The sequence below is a fragment of the Polistes canadensis genome, unplaced genomic scaffold (assembly GCF_001313835.1).
Source record: "Polistes canadensis isolate GaletaPanama2010 unplaced genomic scaffold, ASM131383v1 scaffold_1, whole genome shotgun sequence".
Classification (NCBI taxonomy): domain Eukaryota; kingdom Metazoa; phylum Arthropoda; class Insecta; order Hymenoptera; family Vespidae; genus Polistes; species Polistes canadensis.
In genome coordinates this window covers 516,054-535,384 of record NW_014569548.1, presented here as the reverse complement: position 1 = coordinate 535,384, position 19,331 = coordinate 516,054, and the positions used below count along the sequence as shown (strand labels likewise).

Sequence of the window (19,331 nt, the reverse complement as noted above, 5' to 3'; positions counted from 1 at the left end):
AGATAGAATAAAAGTAGGAAGGAGATACGAGAGTTAATCGTACGTTCCTAAGGAAAGCATCTAATGTTTCCGCTAGACTCTCTATGCGGTTGCGTAAACTGTGCATAGGCGAGGAAACCAGGAACGATAACGATCGGCCGCCCCAATCGTTATTTGCATGCATGTAGAATATGATAGAGGTGTTACACACACATACACACACATACATACACGAACTAATACATACCTTTTCGTACAAGAAACCTGTCGTGTACGGATTTAAGTAAAACTATACTTGGTCATCACCTTCGAACGTTTAGCAAAGGGTCTCGTATATATATATATATATATATATATATATATATGTAAGTATACAACGGTATATTTGCTGAGGTAAACGAGCGCGAAGTTCCTCTTTATCTTTAGGCTTACTTTTAATTCCATTAAGTGACATCGCTAAGGTTGCTTCTCATTCCTAAAGACCGTTTCTCTGACCTTTTATCAGGTTTATCGTACCTCTTCTTCTTACCAATGAGCACGGAAAGGATCTACGACTCTTCAACGCGAAAGTGAAGGATAGAGATAGAGAAAAAGAGAGAGTGAAAGAGAGAGAGAGAGAGAGAAAGAGAGAGAGAGAGAAAGAGAGAGAGAGAGAGAGATTCGCTTAAACCTGGCAAGTAGTCTGCCGCAGGCTGCAGCCCAATGACTAACCCTTTGAGAACGCAGTTATCCGTAGAAGAGATCTCTCTGCTGTGCTCAGGATCCGACCTCCTGGCAAACAACCAAAAACTTAATGAGCGTTGAGAGTCGACCTAACCTCGGTATGGTGAACGCGGGAAACGCGATTAACAAGAATAGCCACGATAACCGATTCAGTTCCTTATCTTCGTATCGGAACGTTTCAAGAGAGTTTAATGGTATTTTCGATGGAAGAACTTTTCACGAAAGATACCAAATAATGAATTAATTAATTAACATCTACAAAACGGTATCCTTGATTCCTTATTTTTCATCTTACGCTAATGATAAAAATCAAATTTTTCGTTAAATTACATACGTCTGTTTCTCGAGACAATGCTAGCTAGATTGTTTCTTGGATGATAACAAACAACTGTTTCCAAGAAGGGAAATTTGAGTATTTCTGGTACCTGTGGCTTCACTCATTTTCCACGACAAACAGGACACAATGGTGAGAATTAGCGTCGTCGTAGCATACATATAACGTCATATCGTTTGTATCATCAGTATATTTGATGGCGCGTAAGGTACAGCAGTGTAGCAAGGTAGTCGTATCCAATACGGTTGTCTTCGTACGGAAACGGGGTAGCCGCTTTGTGCCATCAGAGTGATTATATTGCCGTAGTAACGTAGAGTCGTATGCGTATGAGGGGGGTGGAAAGGGAAGGAGAGATCAACAGCCGTTCCACGTATCTCACTAATATATAGAACATATTCTCTTGATTGTTGAGTAACGTTTGCAAATCAGCGACTTAGTATAAAGCTTATTTTAACTAAACTAACTCACGTGTCTATCATCTTTTTACATTTCTTTTCTTTATTTCAAAATTTGTTTTCTAAATTTGAAGAGAAATATTCTCCAAGAGGAAGAAGTATTTTCCCCTTAATCCACAAGATCTTATCCCATCCCCTATAGTCCTTTCAAAAGTGCGACGAGTGCTCGTACCAGAATCGCTACGAACCCAAACCCCATCTTTTCCATCCCTTTCTTTCTCACAAACTCCCTTTCCTGTTCTCTTCCTTCGAGTTCTTTATCAAGCCGCGAGAGAAACGTTTCGCGGTAACGCCAACGTCGTCGTACTACTAGCGTGGTCTGTTGGCTGGCTGGCTGGCTCTGGAGTTGTATTTTTTTTTTTACGATATTATTTATGATATTAATTTCGCCCCGGTAACGCCGGCCCCAACGGGAGTTGTAAAGCGGACCGAGGTGCTGTGCTTCTTCCCTCTTCCTGCGATATCATTGTCTCGAGCAGCGACGGCATATCCCAGACGTACGGAAAGGGAAAGAAAAGGGTTCTCCCACCAGTTCTCTCTGTTCTGTTCTGTTCTGTTCTGCTCTGCTCTGCTCTGCTCTGCTCGTGAATAGTGGCCCTCTCTTCTGCAGGAGCCACGATTCTCTAAGAGGAAGAGTCGTTGCCGGTGTTTTCGGATGAAAAGGAGGAAGTCTTTCTCTTTCTCTCACTCATTCCCTTTTCTCTTTCTTACTTACTCTTACTCTGAACTACTACGCACCGAGAAGAGGATTTCCTCGTTCTCAACTGGCACTAGGAGAGTCCCTCTCCTACTTCAAGAAAGGATCTCACGACGAACCGTGAAAATTCCATGAGGGTCGAGTGACATTCCTTTGAGTGTTTGGTAGAAATCTTCCACGCTAGTTCTCGTTTAAGGTATTAAAGATGGTAGTTTCGTGAGTTATATCGTTACTCTCCTACGAGTCAAATCGTGATATCCAATATCGTTATATTTTTATTTAAAAAGATGAAAAAATTGAAAAAAATGAAGGTTAATTTCGTATAAAAAAAAAAAATTGGATCGAGAGATCGTTTTACAATTGAAGTGAAGAAAAAAGATTGAAGATTTAGAATAGGGATAGGAAAAGAAGAAGAAAAAGATGAGAAAAAGAAGAAAGTAAATACGAAGGAACTGGTCTCCGGATAAGAAAAATTTCAAACGGTTCCTTCTCGTCTTCCAAATTACTTTCTTAAAAAAAAAAAAAAAGAAAAAGGAGGAGCGCGAAGCCGAAATGATAGGCGGCCGTGAGATAAAAGGCAAGCGAGATTTGCGCTTCGATTGTCGCTAAAAGCTCAAAGCCACATTAATCTCTCGGTAATTACGTCACCTCTGGTTATACCCCAAGGAAGTCTACCTAACGGTCGAAGACACTGTTTCCGGAAATTTTCATCGTGTTCGAGAACAAAGCAAATACGATTCGTAGTAGAACGAGATCTTTTTCCTCGTTGATTATTCTCTTTTTCTTTTTTTTTTTCAATTACTTTTTTCCTTTTTAATCGTAAGATTTTTGTTATTTTCCTTTTTCTCGATTGGATTATTTTTTTTTTCATATAATCAAACTAACGTATTATAAGCACGCAAATACAATTTACATTTTATCGCGCGAAATGGTAGATCCAACGGGAAATCGTCTTCATTCGTAGGATGTTCTCAAGCCCTGCTTTTCCCTTAGGAAAGGGAAAGAGCGTTTGCACGAGGAAGGCAGCAGCGTTATGGTAGACCGCAAAACCAACAAACGATATGCGTTAGGAGACTATGGTCGAACGTATCGCGTAGATATTCTACTGCAAAACCAGCTTTCAACAATTTACTATCAAACCCACGAAAATATCGCCTTTTCCTCATTTACAAATAAATATCGTGCTATTTTCATTAATTCTGGAAAGACAGACGAATCAGAAATTGGAGATGTTAATATTGATATACGTATAGAAATGTATGTATGTATGTATGTATATATGTATGTATTTATATGCGAAAGAGAGAACTTTGGAACGGATACGTTTCGAAGGGAATCATCTCTGAAGCAACGATAGCATAGCCTAATCACAGAGTCAGCTAATATAATGACTAGGTGGTGCGCGCAAGAGCAAACGATGGCGATGGCCTGGAGCTATTCCTCCATCGGTGTGAGAAATCGGTTCAGGTATCGTTTACCACATCGAACGTCGCTCGGTTTGACGCTAATTCGACTTACCATCAAATAATTTAGATGAATTTTTTTCCTATACAAGATTATTTCGATAATTATATTGAAAGAAAGAAAAAGAAAATAATAATAAAGAGATACGTTTATCATTGATAAAATAAAAAAGAAGTCAAATTGTGTTAAAAATTTGCGTAAGATTTTAACCAAAGATATCACAAAAAAAAATATCTAAGTATAATTATTATTTCTAATTCGTCTCAAAGAGGTGCAAAGAAAGAAAAAAAAGGAAAAAAGATTTGTCTATCTCTCCGGCAAATTGCGTCCTCTCGTAAACTTCAAGGCGTACAGTCAATTTTGAAGCCATCTGGTCTTGGTATTTCGTATCTCGGTTCCCTTAAGGGCCTGTCCTCGGGGCAACGGTCAGCCGTTGCGGTCAACTACACAGCTTGTCTGACTCGCCTTCGTGCTTCGGGTCCTTTGGTGATTAACGAGAGGTCAAACCTACCGCCACCCGAAGCGCGAGCAAATACTCTCTCTCGTGAAATTGAGTTCCAAAGCGAGTCCTGATTGAGGTACCCGCCATTGCGGCCATGACGAGGAACAACCTGACTTCACGTAGCACAAGGGATACTACTACTACTACTTTTGAATGATTCCACGAGAAAATCTAGAAATTCGTAAAGTTCATAAAAGTAAAATACTCGAGTCAAGAATAAATGATTTCTGTCAATTAACAAAAATCCGAATGAATAAAATAAAATAAGGACAACGTAATCCTCCAATAGAGAGAACAATCTAATACCTAAGATTCACGCTTAGAAGTATGAGAGAATTTATATCGAAAGGAAGAACTTATATTATTCGTTAGCCGGTAGTTCGAAGACGAGAGTTTATTAGTCAATACAGAATACTTACTGCCACATCCTATCGGAATAAGTGTCCACCGAAAGAAAGAGGTTCGTGCTAGCTCGGCACTTTATCGGATTAGTCAGTCGCGGTAAAAGCGTTCTAGGAATAAGCACCCCCAACAGAATCCGTTAATTCGCTCCGACTGGTTTCTTCTTTTTCTTTCAGCGTTGATATTAATCGGTCGGAGCATCCGCAACTACATCTCTTAGTTTCACGAAAAATATCATCTCTCTTGTCGCGAGCTTGGAATATTACTGTCCGAACTCCGTGTAACCCGAATTATTATTATTATCATTATTATTATACACTTTGATTCTCTTCTCTATTTGATTGAATTATTTCTTTCTGCCACGATAATAAAAAAAAAGTAGGTATACGCGTTCGAACTATAATCCACACCCAAAAAAACATAAACAAGACGCGCGTGCGCGTGTCTATTGTTTCTATCTTTTTTTATTCCTGAAAAAGTTAACTTTTTCTTTTTGGTCAAATGTTCAGGAATTGTTTATTCAGAAACGTATCAGTTGCGTGTTGATCGCAAATAGAAAAGGAGAAGGACGAAATAGGCGTTAGGGGGTGGGGCGAAGGGTGTAGAAGTAAAAGTGAGGGCGAGGAGGAGATGGGTGGGGGGGCGGGTGGACGAAGGGAAGGTGCAGGAAAGCGAGAGAGCCGCGTGAATGGCGCTTCCGGTGGGACGGCGAGCGAGGTCCGCAGGGTTTCGCAGACTCCTGCATCCGGTCGAGCATCCGGCGTTGCTACCCTATCGAAAACCGGCCCCGGATCTCGCAGTGTTCGTCGTCCACCCTCCTCGACGACGACGACGACTACGACTACGACTACGACGACTACGACGACGAGTATCTCTTTCTCTCTCTTTCCTCTTCTCTGTCCAGCCAGTCCAGAGTTTGAGTCTCGCGTACGGCATACCCACTGGCGTTCGTTAATTAAGATATCGATTCTTATTGTCCGCACTGGTGCCGAGTCGAGCGGACGTCCTGCCCGGCGCCCGATTTCACGCCCACGATCCACATTACTTCTTCGTGAAAACCGATCCACCATATTAACGGGTCGTCTCTTTCCTCGCATCCAAGTCTTCGTCTGTCGTTTTGTCTCGTTACGCTTGGTTACTATTTCTTCTAACCTAGACAATTTTATCGATTTTTCTGCCATTAACAAAATCGTCATCGATATTTCGCGACGAGTTTCTTCTTAAAACACTTAGGAAAAAAATATAATATATATGGATCAGAATATATATGAATAAAAATAAAAAATATTTGACAAAGAGTTGGCACGCGACTGCTACAGTTGGAACCTTGATTTTCTCAAAACCATCTGTGGAAAACCTCGAGAAGGGAAGGATCGTAAAGGATGACCAGGGTTGTCACCTGATATATATCTTTATGGTCGCTCGAGCGAGCCCTCTTTAACCCCCTCCTCCACCTCTCTCCTCTCCTCATCCCTCTTTCTCTCTTTCTCTCGCTTACTACCCTAAAGGATCGTTTCCACTATCCAAAACGGACCTTTCTTGGGTTTTCCTCACTGAGGTGGTACTACCACTACCACCACCGTGTTGGTTTGCTATGAGCGAGCGTGTAAAAAGCGTTGTTGGAAGAGGGAGAATCGCGTAATTATGAGGATTAATCTTAAGTCCCGTAAAGTCCACCACTTGTGGAGCTTGTTCCCTTTTCTCTGTTTCGCGATATCTCGTTCTTGTCTCTCTCTCTCTCTCTCTCTCTCTCTCTCTCTCTCAATTCTTCTTTCGATAGACCGATAGAAAGAGAATTTTATCAAATAACTCGACAAGTCATTAACCCATAAAATGAATTCTAAAACTAAACTTCAACGAACTTTAAAGTATCGAATAAAATATCTTGATGAATATATCTATAAGAAAATAGTAGATTATACGTTGAGAATCAACAAATTTCGAAACTCTTACTTAATTCTTTAAATATATATATTATTATTTTTTTGTAACCATTCCCATGATGATTCTTTTACCCTTCGTCTCTTTTACATTTCGAGCACATAGGTATCATGGAGTAGGTAGTACGTACTCGTATGTAGAATGTCGAAGCTACAGGTGTCAGCGAGAGCAGTATTTTTCAGTGAGCGAGCTCACAGGGTATGGGCGATAGAAGAAGAGAGCGTAGGGTAAAGAGCAGACAGAAATGGGATGAGGAACTGAAAGAGGGAGCTAGAGAGAGAGAGAGAGAGAGAGAGAGAGAAAGAGAAAAAGACGTTTCTCCGCGGGAAGGGTAGCAGAGTGCCGGCACGCACGTTGAATCTGCTAAACGTTCTCGCTCGTGCGTGAAATGCCTCGATATCACTGTTTTATTTCGACTCGTTCGTTCATCGTTGCTCTTTCGCTCCCATGCAATTCCATCCTTTTTACCCTCGTCCCGTTTGCTACGACCGTTCGCTCACGCAACCCTTTCTCTTTCTCTTTCTCTCTCTTTCTCTCTTCTTGTCACTTGTTCTCTTTTCGTCCTCGTGCTCGCTCGCACAGATTTGATGACCCTTCGATGCGATTTTGCTTGATCATTGAAATCGCTTAGCAATGAATTATAACTCCTCTTCTCTTCTCCGCAGAAAAGTTTCTTTTTTTTGCGCGGTTAACTCGACGAGCATTCGAACAAAAATATTCACGAAACGTCCTCGAAATCAAACGAAGCCGAACGCAAATTAACCTTTTTCAAAAAAATACTTATTTATATACGTTTGAAACGTATTACTTTTCCCAAGTGGGCACTTGCCTGCCTGCCTGCCTGCCTGCTTTCCTGCCATTTCCCTCTCAACGAATATAATAATCCAAAGAATTCAATAGCTTGGCCCATGCAATTTTTGAATGAAAGAGAAAGGTAAATTTGTCGAGAGTATCCTCTCTCTCTCTCTCTCTCTTTCTCTCTCTGTTTTTTTTTTTTTTTCATAATAAAGAGATATTTTTGCGTTTGACAGGGAGCACGAATGGGGATAATGAAACGTCGATGGAAAAAAAAAAGTCGACGAGTCGATAAATCGCAGAATGGCTCCTCCGGGCGATTTAATTAATAATTATCGGTCCGAAAACGAACGCCTAGGCACAATGGCGATACTTCCTCCTTGGGTAATCCTCGGAAGATTAACGAGCCTGCACCGTCAGAGTATCCTCTCCCTCTTTCTCTTTCATTCTCCTTCTAACTCATTCCCTCTCTCTCTCTCTAATTCTCTCTCTCTCTCTCTTCCTTTCTCAACTCTCTCTCTCTCTCTCTCTCTCTTGTAGCCACAAGACGCCAGGGCGCGCCTTGCGGTGGTTGCGGCAAGAACCCCTCGCCGTACCGCATTAACGCAATTATGAATTTGTCGCGTTGGGATCTGACAATACAAGATGTTGCTACCATTCCCCTGCCACGACGTACCTCTCTCTCCTACCTCTTGTCGTTACATGGTCCCTCGCCTATATCTTCCGTGTCTACACTAAAACCAACGTTAAGTCCTATAAATATAACCCGCCGAACGTAATGCTTAAACACTGTTAACAGACGAAAGACAAAACCAACTTCGATGACACTTTATCTTCGAATCTAAGAAAATTCTTATCTTCTTTAATAAATAATAAATCTAATATAACAGTTTATATATTATAAAACCAACTGAATAAGATTCTAAATGTAGGTTTTAATATTTCTTCGGGTAACTAAACGAGTCCGATTTTCTTGTATACTCGTTAAATATTCTGACCGGAAGACTAAAGATCAAGTATAGTTTTGAATAACCCTAACTTTGTTTCCAAAGGGTGTCTTGGCGATAGTTGCAGTACTAGTAGCAACGGGTAGCACCAGCAGCAACTAACGGCAGCAAGAGTGGTTACAACGAAGATGGTGGTGGTGGTGGTGGTGTGCGGAATAAGAGCTATAAGAGAGAGAGAGGGAGACGAAAAGAGCTTTCTGATAGCGGTAGAGGTACCATGCGGTAGCATAGAACGGATGGAACGAGAGGATCGTTGCGGCTCGCCACAGGCAACTGCTGCGACCTGTTCCTCGCGACAAATTCCACCTAGCTCGACCGTGGTCTCTCTTCGTCCGTTCTCTTCGTCTACTTTCCATTCTCTTAGCCACATCGAGCCGAACTACCTTCACCACACTTACCCGCCATCCACCTCCTCCTCCTCCTCCTCCTCCTACCTTTATACCATCAACCATCTTCGCACACTTTGACTATCCACCAGGAATTTACAATGCGCGAGAAAATCAATCGACCTAACGACCGATAGAACAGCCGAGCCATGCAAGAAACCAAGGCTACCTACCCTTTCCCTTTCCCTTTCCTTTCCTTTCCTTTCCTTTCCTTTCCTTTCCCCCCTCCTCCTCCTCACCCTCCAATCCCATGCTACTCCTTCAACGGACCTGAGTCTGCCACGTTATAGGGAAATGGGTTGGCTGGTCTAAGCACGGAGCTTGGACGATGAGCTGTAGGAGAGTACCTAGGTCGACCCTTAATATCGTAAGAGCTGAATCCACGCAAACAACCCGGGTACGGTCCTAACGTAACCTTCGGTTAAGCACTGGAAAGCCCCCGGTGTGTTGCCGCTTCGACCGCCGCTGGCCCTATTATCGCTGCTAACTAATAAGGGACCTAATTGAAACGTCGGCCTTTTGTTTTCGATACTCGACCATGGGGCTCTCTCTCTCTCCCTTTCTCTCTTTCTCTTTCAAAAGGTTATACGATCTCGAAACCGTCTGAAACCATCCAGGGCCAATGGTCATCGAAAATGCTTCTTCGAGTACGAATCGTTTGTTTCAATATGTCGAAATACAATTACTTTAGTTTGTTTAAATTTAATTATTAATTAAATCCTATGGAATAATTTTTTCGTAGTATATATTATAGATAATCGTACAGGTATACGAAATCCCTGTAATATCTATGACTATTTTATTTCGAAAGCTTGTAATAGAGGTGGAAACAAAAAGTTTGATCAAAATAACGACTAGGAACAGATCATTTTCATTAGCTTTCATGTACTTCGTCGACGTGAACGTAGACGAACGGCGACAGCATTCACGTAGACGACGCAACACACGAAGAGGACTTATGTATTTTGTATTCTACGTGCACTAACGTACAATACATATACGTATACCTTTCTAGCTTACCCGATGCATGCCCACTCGATGTAGTAGGATATTATTCCTGGTGGACGCAATCATATTAGTTTCCAAAGTTATTAGAATATTTATGCGAACCCGTCGCGAGGTTATGCATGATAGCAGGGCCTTGCCCTCTCTTCTGTCTCGCGGTATCGAATCACCCATCACCAACACCACCAACACCACCACCACCATCATCATCGACTACTATTTGCAACCCCTACTACTACCAACCAGTGTTGGAGAGTTTTACCAGGATCTTTGAAGAAAAATCGTTTCCCTACAATTCTCATTTTTCTCATGTAATTTTTCTTCGATATTTCTTCTTCTGCGGATTTTTATTGTTAAACGAGTTTATTCGACAAATTTCACGAATCGACGTTTGACACTATCTTGCCGTAGAAAGAACGGAGAGAAAGAATGAAAGAAAGAAAGAAAGAAAGAAAGTAAGTAAGAAAGAGAGAGAGAGAGAGAGAAAGTAAGCGGTTTTTTTCGTAGAAAACTTTTGCTATTCTCCAATGTTCCTTTACGTAACTTCGAAGCACCGATGCACGAGACGGGATATCCCAGCGTTACGATATTAAACGCTAGAAGAGTAGTTTTTCCACGACGCAGAAAACTTTTCGTTCGCATGACAGAGAAACGAGAAGAAAAAGACGTTCGAGGGTGTGTGTGTGTGTGTGTGCGTGTGTGTGTGTGTCTGTTGCTCAGAAAGCGAGACGAAAGTGCTCGCGTAGTCTGCGTAGGCCAACGGAAGCGACGGCGAATATTCCTAAAATTCTTATAGACATGATTGAAAAAAATATGTTGCCCCTTCGGAAGCTTTTTTACAAAAAAAAAAAAAAGAAAAGAAACAGACCGACAAAGAGAGATTTGTGATGATAAAAAAATCTTACCTTGCTGGCGTGGGTTTAGACTGGCTATTTGCGAGACTGCAGATTGTTGTTGTGGATCTTCCAAAAGTCCGCTTTGCCGTGATTTGCTCAAGTACAACTGAAATAAAACAAATGAAAAACCATCATATAACATTACAACGATGTATCGAATTAACAATAAAAATTAAATCGAAAAACTTAATAATATATTGAAATCAATTGAAAGCTAGCATCCCCCAGTCATATCCCCTTTAAAATAAATATCTTTCAAATTCGATTATCTTAACTTCCTTTTTATCGATAAATAAAATAAAAAGAAAAAACGTCTCTCCTTTTTCTGTCATCGTTGAGCTTCTTTTTCTTGTCTTTTTTTTTTTCTCCTTTCACGATTTTGCCCTTACGTTTTGTCTTGATCTTAGCCTCTTTCGCCAATAAGGAAGTCCCTAACCGTCCGATCATAGGATTTGGGTAACCCGATCACGTACTAAGGGTGAACCATCTCCTTTAATATCAGAAACGATTCGGACCGAGTTGCCTCCGTATAAAATAAAGGGCTGACATGCGAGAGCATAGTGTGTGGAGAAACGAGGAAAGGAAGAGCAAGTGCTCTTGCTATGGGGATGCCTAGCACAAGCGAGTGAACGAATATACGAACGAATACGAACGAACGAACGAGAGAGGACCGTCGAGTGGAAGTGTAGTTTCAACACTGCGGTGAGGGATGACTGAGCGAGTCGGTTAAACGCGCGTCTTCTTTCATAAATTTCGAAAGGGGGCTTTAGGATAAAGCTTTAGAATACATCGGTCGATCCGTTATCCAGTCTGACGTAGGAAGATAGCGTTAAACGGAACCTTCTATGAATAGTTTTCTTCATCGAAATGGCTCTTTCATTATCGAACTTATCACTTTTTCCATATAACGACACATTTAGTTTTCTTTTTTTTTTAAACAAAATTATTGACAAAATTTTAATCGTACTTTTGAAATTTGAATATTGATTAAAACCGAAGGAAAAGAAAGAAAAGAAAAATATACTTCTCAATATAACGTAAGATCAGATAAATAATTATTGTTATTTATAAGTGTATGGGGTAGGAGTGGGTGGGGAGGAAAGAAAGAAAACTGATAAAATAAATATGTACGATATATTTTTATCGTTCTTAGGGTATCGTGAAAAAGATATTTGATAGGAAGGAAGGAAGGCTGTTGCTTTGCCTTATTTTGCGTCATACATTTGCACGTTATAAGAAAAGACACGCGGAAAAAAAAACTTACTGCGTCGAAGGCAAGATGCAATATGAAAGTAGAGGAGCGTAAAGGAAAGAAAAAAAAAGAGTGTTAGGAATGGTCATAAATACGTCTAGAAGATCGCACAAATCGCTCGTTCGAGGCCAATCTCCTTCGATGTTTTCCTACGAAAGATACGAGAGGGAACCCTTCTTCGTCTCTTCGAGGAGATACGCGCCAAGACATTTCCTTCCCCCATATACGCAACACATAGATATAGATCCATGTGTACGCATATAACGTCCAGTAATATAACACTTGCGATATGGAAAGGAAAAAGAGAAGGATGAAGAGAAAGAAGAAGCGATGGGAAACGTAAAGGGAACGCGGTTCTCGAGAGGCAAGATGGCTAAAGGAAAAACCAAACCAGCCAGAAAGCCAGTCCAATTTCTCAAACTTGTCCAATCCGCGTCGTATGCAAAATCAATCACTCGCTACCCTTACCCATATTCCCCCTCGTTGGCCATCGTCGTTGGCACACCGTAGAGAGAGAGAGAGTGGTTTTGTGATTTTCCGGAATTTAAAAACGTCCGAGACTATTTGACTTTTGGAATGAGCAAATGTTAGGTAGGAAAAAAAGAAAAAAAAAAAGAAAGAAAGGTTAGGTATCATTTTCTCGTCTCTTTGAACATTTCCAATTTCCATAGGTCGATCGAATCCATCCTAGTTAATCGGCACTCGATGAGTTTCCCAATCCGTAATAGTGATTTTCAAGGCCCCGCGACCATGGTAGTACAGCTCGAAAAAAGTAATTTGTCCTTTGGGACGCAAACTTCAAAGTATTCACGGTACATTTGTTACACGAGCGGGTTTTTTCTGTACCACTCTGCGTACTTGTGTCCTGTCCTTTTCTACTTTCCGTTCTCGCTTATCAGACTTGCTGATTTTTTCCCGTCGGAAAAACGTCAGACGTAACGTTGTCCGCCGTTAGCTTCGTCTGTCCACGTTTCTCGTTTGTCAGGATGCCCAAAGTAGAAAAGGCGAAGAGGGTTTTTGTCCCAGAAGGGGTGCGAAAAGTTTAGCATACGCATTTTGTACATTGAAATCTCGACACGCTCGTCCAACTTTAAATTGAAACTCGTCCGCCACCACCGTCGCCTCCGCTGTCGTCGTCGTCGTCGTCGTCGTCGTCATCGTCGTCGATTGCTCGATGTTCTTGTTATTCTTGTTGTTGTTGTCACGATCGTCGTATCATCTCTTAAAGCTAAACTGAGATTCATTTTTAGGCGAATCAAAAATTAAGTCAAACGAGCGAAGAGAAAAGGGAGAATTCTTTATTTCGACATTTTCTTTTCCAAAAAGAGAAAAAAGAAAATTAATTCGATCAAAAGTATTGCTACGCTTTTCTCTATAAGATTTTTTTCTTTAACATTTATTTCCTCCCCGACATTTTGTTTTCTCACAGAGATAATCTATCTATCTCTCGCACTCTTTCCTTCGTTACCGTACCTTCCATCGTGCGCGAATCACTTCTCTTTTAGACTTCGAATTGTAATTAACATTTGGTTCTCCCATTAGTGTAATTAAAGTGCCATTCCATAATCTAGGAGGTAGGCGAAAGAGAAGAGGGGCACCTTATCTTTCAGACTTCAGCCTCGGCTTGCGGGGGTTGTTTCAAACCCCGCCGGGCGTCTCCCAGCCCCTTTTTCGGGTAGAACGACCGTTGGTGGGTGCTTGTAGTTCCTTCCTTCGGCGATAACTCCTTTCTCGAAAAGGACTTCCCAAGCTATGAAAGAGGAAATAAGAGAAGGAACGAGATGGAGAATGATAGAACGAGAAAGAAATAAGGGGAAAGGGGGAAGAAAAAAAGAACGAACGGACGATTAAAACGTTTAGAAATCCGATATCGAGTCGTTTTCTGCATCGAATACGTCTGTCTCGTGTACAACTAGATTTTCATATCCTAAGAGAAAACCAATTTCGTATTATAGTAACGAAAACACGATGTATATATTATTACTATATAATAAAATGTGAAAGAGAATCTACGAACAGGAAAACGATAAAGATTAAGATTGTAGGAGGCTTTGAGAATAGAAAAAAGAAATACGACAACGTGCCGTCGAGGGTGCTAAAATAAAGGAGCACGATAGAAAGAAAAAATAAAAGGAAAAAAAAAAGATAGATAGAAAGAAGTGAGCCCGTGTCGGTTGACATTTTCCGGTGGTTAAGTTAATAATGCGCACGGTACACAGAGCAGGAGAGCAAGGATGAGATGAGCGTCAACGAGGGTGAATCGGCAAAGTGCCATCATAAAGAGGCGCGGATGTGTTTATTCGGGAATTTGCCTTTTCTCTTCTTCTTCTTCTTCTTCTTTCCTCTTTTCGTTCTACGCCTTGAAGCTACTAGGAAGGGAGTAGTAGTACGAGATATTATCTTATTTTCGAGGACGATCTCGTCTCTCTCGCAGCCCGATTTATATCCTTTCGGTTGCTAGTGGTAATGGTGGTGGTGGTAGTGGTGGTGGTGGTAGTGGTGGTGGTGGTAGTGGTGGTGGTAGTGGTGGTGGTGGTGGTGCTTTGAGGAACGAGGGAAAAAGTGAAAGGGAAAAGATCAGAGGAGAGAAATAAAAAAAAGGATGGGAAAGATTGGAAAGAAGTTACACGGATAATAGATGGGGTGGGGTGGGGTGGGGGAAATTCCGTGCAGTATTCACTACGCAATTATTTTCCCTTAAAGTTTTCATGAAAGAGTTTTTTAAGATCGTCCGCTATTGGTCAGTTGACCGATGGAAGAGTGTACGAAGAATCTGAGACGAGATGAGAGAAAGAGGAAAAAGAAAAAAAAAAGAGGAAGAGATGGGAAGAGATGAGGAAAGAAGGATTAGCCTCGTCAAGTGGGAGAGTCCGTGACAAAGACGTTAAAGTGGTTTAAGGGGGATGAGATATATCGTCCGAAATCTGGGGTGAAACACTCACGTTTCCAGCCTCGCGTTGTTCTCTGCCATGACTGCGACACTAATGGCATTTTTATTATTTCTCTCTTGAGTCTGATAGAGAGAGAGAGAGAGAGGTAATGGTCCGTCTCTATGGTTCATTGGACATGTGACAGGATCGACAGCTTCTCACCTTTACTTCTCGTTCGTGTTTCAGCGTCGTTTGCTTTACCGTACAAAGATTCTCGAAAGAAACGCAACGGAAAATGATAGAAGATCTAATGTCAGAGAGGAAAATAAAATGTTGAATTTGATCAATCCGAACGATCGAAAACTACGTTGATGGGTTGATTATATTTTTGTGTTCACCGAGATATCGATAAAACACCACCTTCATAGGTGTAACGCAATAAAGAATTGGAATAGATTGAAAGTATAGGAAATATAATATATAAAGATAGTTTGTAAATTGTCGCATTAATAAATAAAGATGCCAGGAGAGGTGGATTAACGATAAAAGTCGAGCTTTTAGAAAGATTCCGAAAATGTTGGTACCTCTGGCGTAAGGTAACAAATCATGAGTAGCACGAGGTACGACGTAGCCGGTGGTACGGTTATCCCCACACCTCGTGCGTTCCTATGAAGCCCGTTGGGCTCCGTTAGGTTTTGATGAATGAGCCTCGCATAAAGCTGAAGTATGGTAAAAGCCGCCGACGTTGCCACCGTTGCCGCGACCACCACCGTAATATTCTATCCTGGGTATGCTTTTAGAATCGCTAATGACTAATGGCACCCGCTAAGAAGCACCATCCTTCGATGGATGTTGCTCCGCGATTCATGGATTAGCAGAGTTTCGCGTGATTCGAGCTTGCGTAGTAGGGTTAATATTCTCCGCGATCGAAGATATTTCTACGAAAAATTAAATTACACACATTAGTTAGTAGTTTTCATAATTTTATCCCACTGACACATCGTAAAATTTTCTAGAGAAATGCATATATTTTTGTCTTTCCTTTGAATAAACTTGGTGACATTGCTCCGTACGGAGAACAAAAAAATTTGATCTGCTTGCCTGTCTGTCTGTCTGTCTTCTTGCTGACTCCGACGACGAGGAGCTTTGGCTCCCGACCATTGTTCACGTTCCGAGAGCGATAATGTGAAGTATGATATAGAGGAAAAAGCGAGAGAAAGAGAGAGAGAAGAGGATGAGAGTAGCAAAAGCGGCAAGAATCGCAATGGTCCAGAGAGATACTCTACGTACGAATCGTGGAAGCTGGTAGAAAGAGGGAGCCGAAAAGTAGTTTAATATACGGCAATCCCTTTGACTCGGAACTCGCAAACTCACGAACTGACTACCTCTCCATTCGTGAATTCTCTATCTGTCTTTCTCTTTCAACGAGTATTTCTCTCTCATCATCGCATGGCTTCCGATGAAAATTCTCGTCTTTCGCCGGCGAGCCTGGCTGCCTTTGATGCCGGTCGCCATTCTAATTCCAGGAATCTACAGAAATCAGCTTCTACTCTGCGTTCTAGCGTTCTCCTAAATCTCCGAGGACGACTTTTCGAATTTGGTCTTCGAGTACGACAAGAGATTGTCAGAATTTGCTTGTTTTTCCTTCATCCCAAGACGAAACTAAACGAAAATGTTTCTACGATTATCATCTGATATTTCGACGTGTAATATTCGATATATCGATTTTCCTCAGGTTGGTGAACCTTCTTCTCCATCGACATCAAAGCTAATCGAAACAAGAAGGATGCTAACGAAGGAGGGAGGTTTTAAGCAAAAAACGACACGTGTCTCATTTGCCAAATCACACGGCATTCGAAAGAAAATCCAAAGAACAAAGGACCTAACTTTCTCACGGAGGCTGGACGGTCTCTATTAATCCTTTGCTCGCCACCACAGCATTGTGGGGAAAGCCAGACTCTCTACGAGGGACTTTGTGTAATTGTCTGTCGCGTGATTATACCTGCTTCCCCTCTCTCTTCTCTTTTCGTTTACCACTCTCGTTTCTCTCCATTCGCGTGATCAACCCATTCGAAAATTATTTTCCGTTCTTCTCTCTCTCTTTCTCTCTCATCTGTATCTTCGGTAATTAATGTTTAAATCATTTTGTAATACTCTATGGAGATATATATTAAACTATCGTTGAAAATATTCGTTGGATTAAATTTATAGATCAAGGAGATCTATGATACAACAATAGCCAGTTAGTTGACTAGATACGTAGTTAGAAAAGAGATGTGTCTGGTAATAAGTAAATCTGTTTACCTCGAATAATAGTAGTTAATGAACGATTCTACGCTGAAGGAAGCAGCCCAATAAACGACGAATCGTCGAGATTGGAGAAGAAAAGCAGCTCCCTCCTTTATTTTCTTCGTTTTTCCGTTTCTTCGTTCGCTTATCAGTCGCTACTATTTCTTACGATCGAATCCCTGGAGAATCCAGTGTGATTGGAAAAATAGACTTTCGCTGAGCCAGTCATTTATCCTTTTATCGAGTTTCTTCGTTTTTATCTCACGATAGTCTTCTACCGTGTGACCAACAAAGCGAGTTTATACATTCTTCCTGCATCCACGTTTACTTCTTTTATAATATATAAGGTTCGACACAAAAATAAATTCTACGAAGAAATTTTAACAAAAAACAAAATGTGTTTTTGATCAAAACTTTATCACTAATTAGTAACTCCAAGAAATCATTCACTTTTACCACTATTTGTTCACACTTCTGACGATACTCTTTTGTTCTATTCATTTCTTACAATTCGTATAGAACCCTTGTGCTACAATAATTATTTTCCTAAGATTTTTCTTTCACAAATTTAGTAAAATCCATTGAAGAATTACTCGGTACAAATAACAAACATAATATTTCAAATTATCAACACGAGAAAAAAAATGATCGAAAAATAAAAAAAAGAAAAATGGATTATTTTTATTTTGAAAACATCGTCGTTAATGTTAACAAGTGTTTTGAGACGTCAAAGGTGGTTAAAAGGGAACAACTAAAACCGGTAGAACACTCGAAGTAACTGCTGTAGCAAAGTCGACGAAAAGAGAATAAGAGTGGTTGGTTGGTCGGGGGTTTAAGTCCGTTTTCTCTTTTACTTCGCGCTAGGGGCGTAAACGGCGTAAAAGCGGCACCACCCCTTATCTACATATCAAAAAGGCAATCCAGGGAACTTGCTTATGTAAACGGCGTGGGAGGCCTCGTGTCCCAACCAACGATGAAAAGAATTCCGAAATCCGTGCGCTAATAAACCTGCTCTCTGGCACCATGGTGGTCTCCGTCATCCTCGTCGTCCTTATCCTCGTCCTCGTCCTCGTCCTCGTTCTCGTCCTCGTCGTAGTCTTCGTCGTCGTTGAGGGAAGCACTGACGAGGTATTCGTGGGGTTAAGCTCTTTAAGCTACGGATTAAGCGAGGCGGCACGAGAATTTAAAGTTCTCTCCTTTCCGCAACCCGGCAAATGTACGAATCAACCAAGACTACCCGAACGATGAAGTTCCGTCGGCATTCCGAACGCAACGGGAACACAAACCAAATTCATTCAGCGCGGTTTATAACTTATGCGAAATTATAACGAAAACGTATAGAGTAGTTTCCTTTTCATATTATAATAAATACGTTCACTTTTCTCTCTATTTTCAATATTTTATAAGCTTGAATTAACATCGATGGAAATCAAAATCAAATGATCGTTCGTTGATATAACGTTCTTTCAATAACACGAAATTTTCTTCAAGTTCCTCTTGCCAAATCTGACCCCCAACCTTTCCCTACATCAACCACCTTCCTCTTTACCCCCATTTCAAAGGGGATTTTATTTCAGAAAGCCTCTCGTCTTTAATTCGAAAATTTGTCAGGGTACACACACGGAACCATTATATTACCAGCTCTCATTAGCATTTAATACCAGACGAAACTTTGATTTTACCGCGGTCAGAGCCCACCACTCATGCTGATTTCCACCAAATTCTACCTTACTTTATAAAGCTTCTCTGAAACTACCTTTCTCTCCTTCCCTCTCTCTCTTTCTCTCCTTTTTCGTTTTTCTTTCTCTCTACCCGAAGCAAAGTCGACATCGGGATACCAATTATTTCAATTCGAGTACCAAAAGTGCTCAAAAGGCTGGACTTAACAACGATCGGAACTCGTTATCCGCTTAATTGGAAGTCCATTTACGTTTAGCTGCGATACTATAGTTGGAACTATGCGGAACGATCGTAACGCGAATGTACTTTCGATCACTCGTAAATCGACTAACGTGAAGCAAATGCTTAGAGATTATCGATTGGTAATTAATAATTGATTTAAAAAAAAAAAGAAAAATACATTTAAAAATGATCACATCTCTACGTCGAGGAAAAAAAATCTATTTCGTCGTTTACCACATTAACGATTTCTTTAGTTAATACAAATAATTATCGTATCGATATGAAAAAAGTTTTTCAATTTAGTTGAGTTAATAAAACAATTTTATAGTCTAACTATATATACATATATATATATATATATAGTTTAATTAATTCTGCTGCTTCTACTAAACCGGCGGTTGCTCGTGAGCCACGAGGCTGATACGCGATTAA

The 19,331-nt window shown here is 40.9% G+C and overlaps 1 protein-coding gene across 7 annotated transcripts in view; it reads right to left on the bottom strand.

Moving 5' to 3' along the window:
* Positions 1–19,331, bottom strand: part of LOC106783973 (putative mediator of RNA polymerase II transcription subunit 26) — a 252,258-nt gene that overhangs the window by 94,032 nt on the left and 138,895 nt on the right. For all 7 annotated transcript variants that reach the window (XM_014743076.1, XM_014743058.1, XM_014743013.1 and 4 more), the window contains one exon: positions 10,596–10,692. In XM_014743076.1, the coding sequence (XP_014598562.1) occupies positions 10,596–10,692 (97 nt within the window). The remainder of the gene's footprint in view (positions 1–10,595; positions 10,693–19,331) is intronic.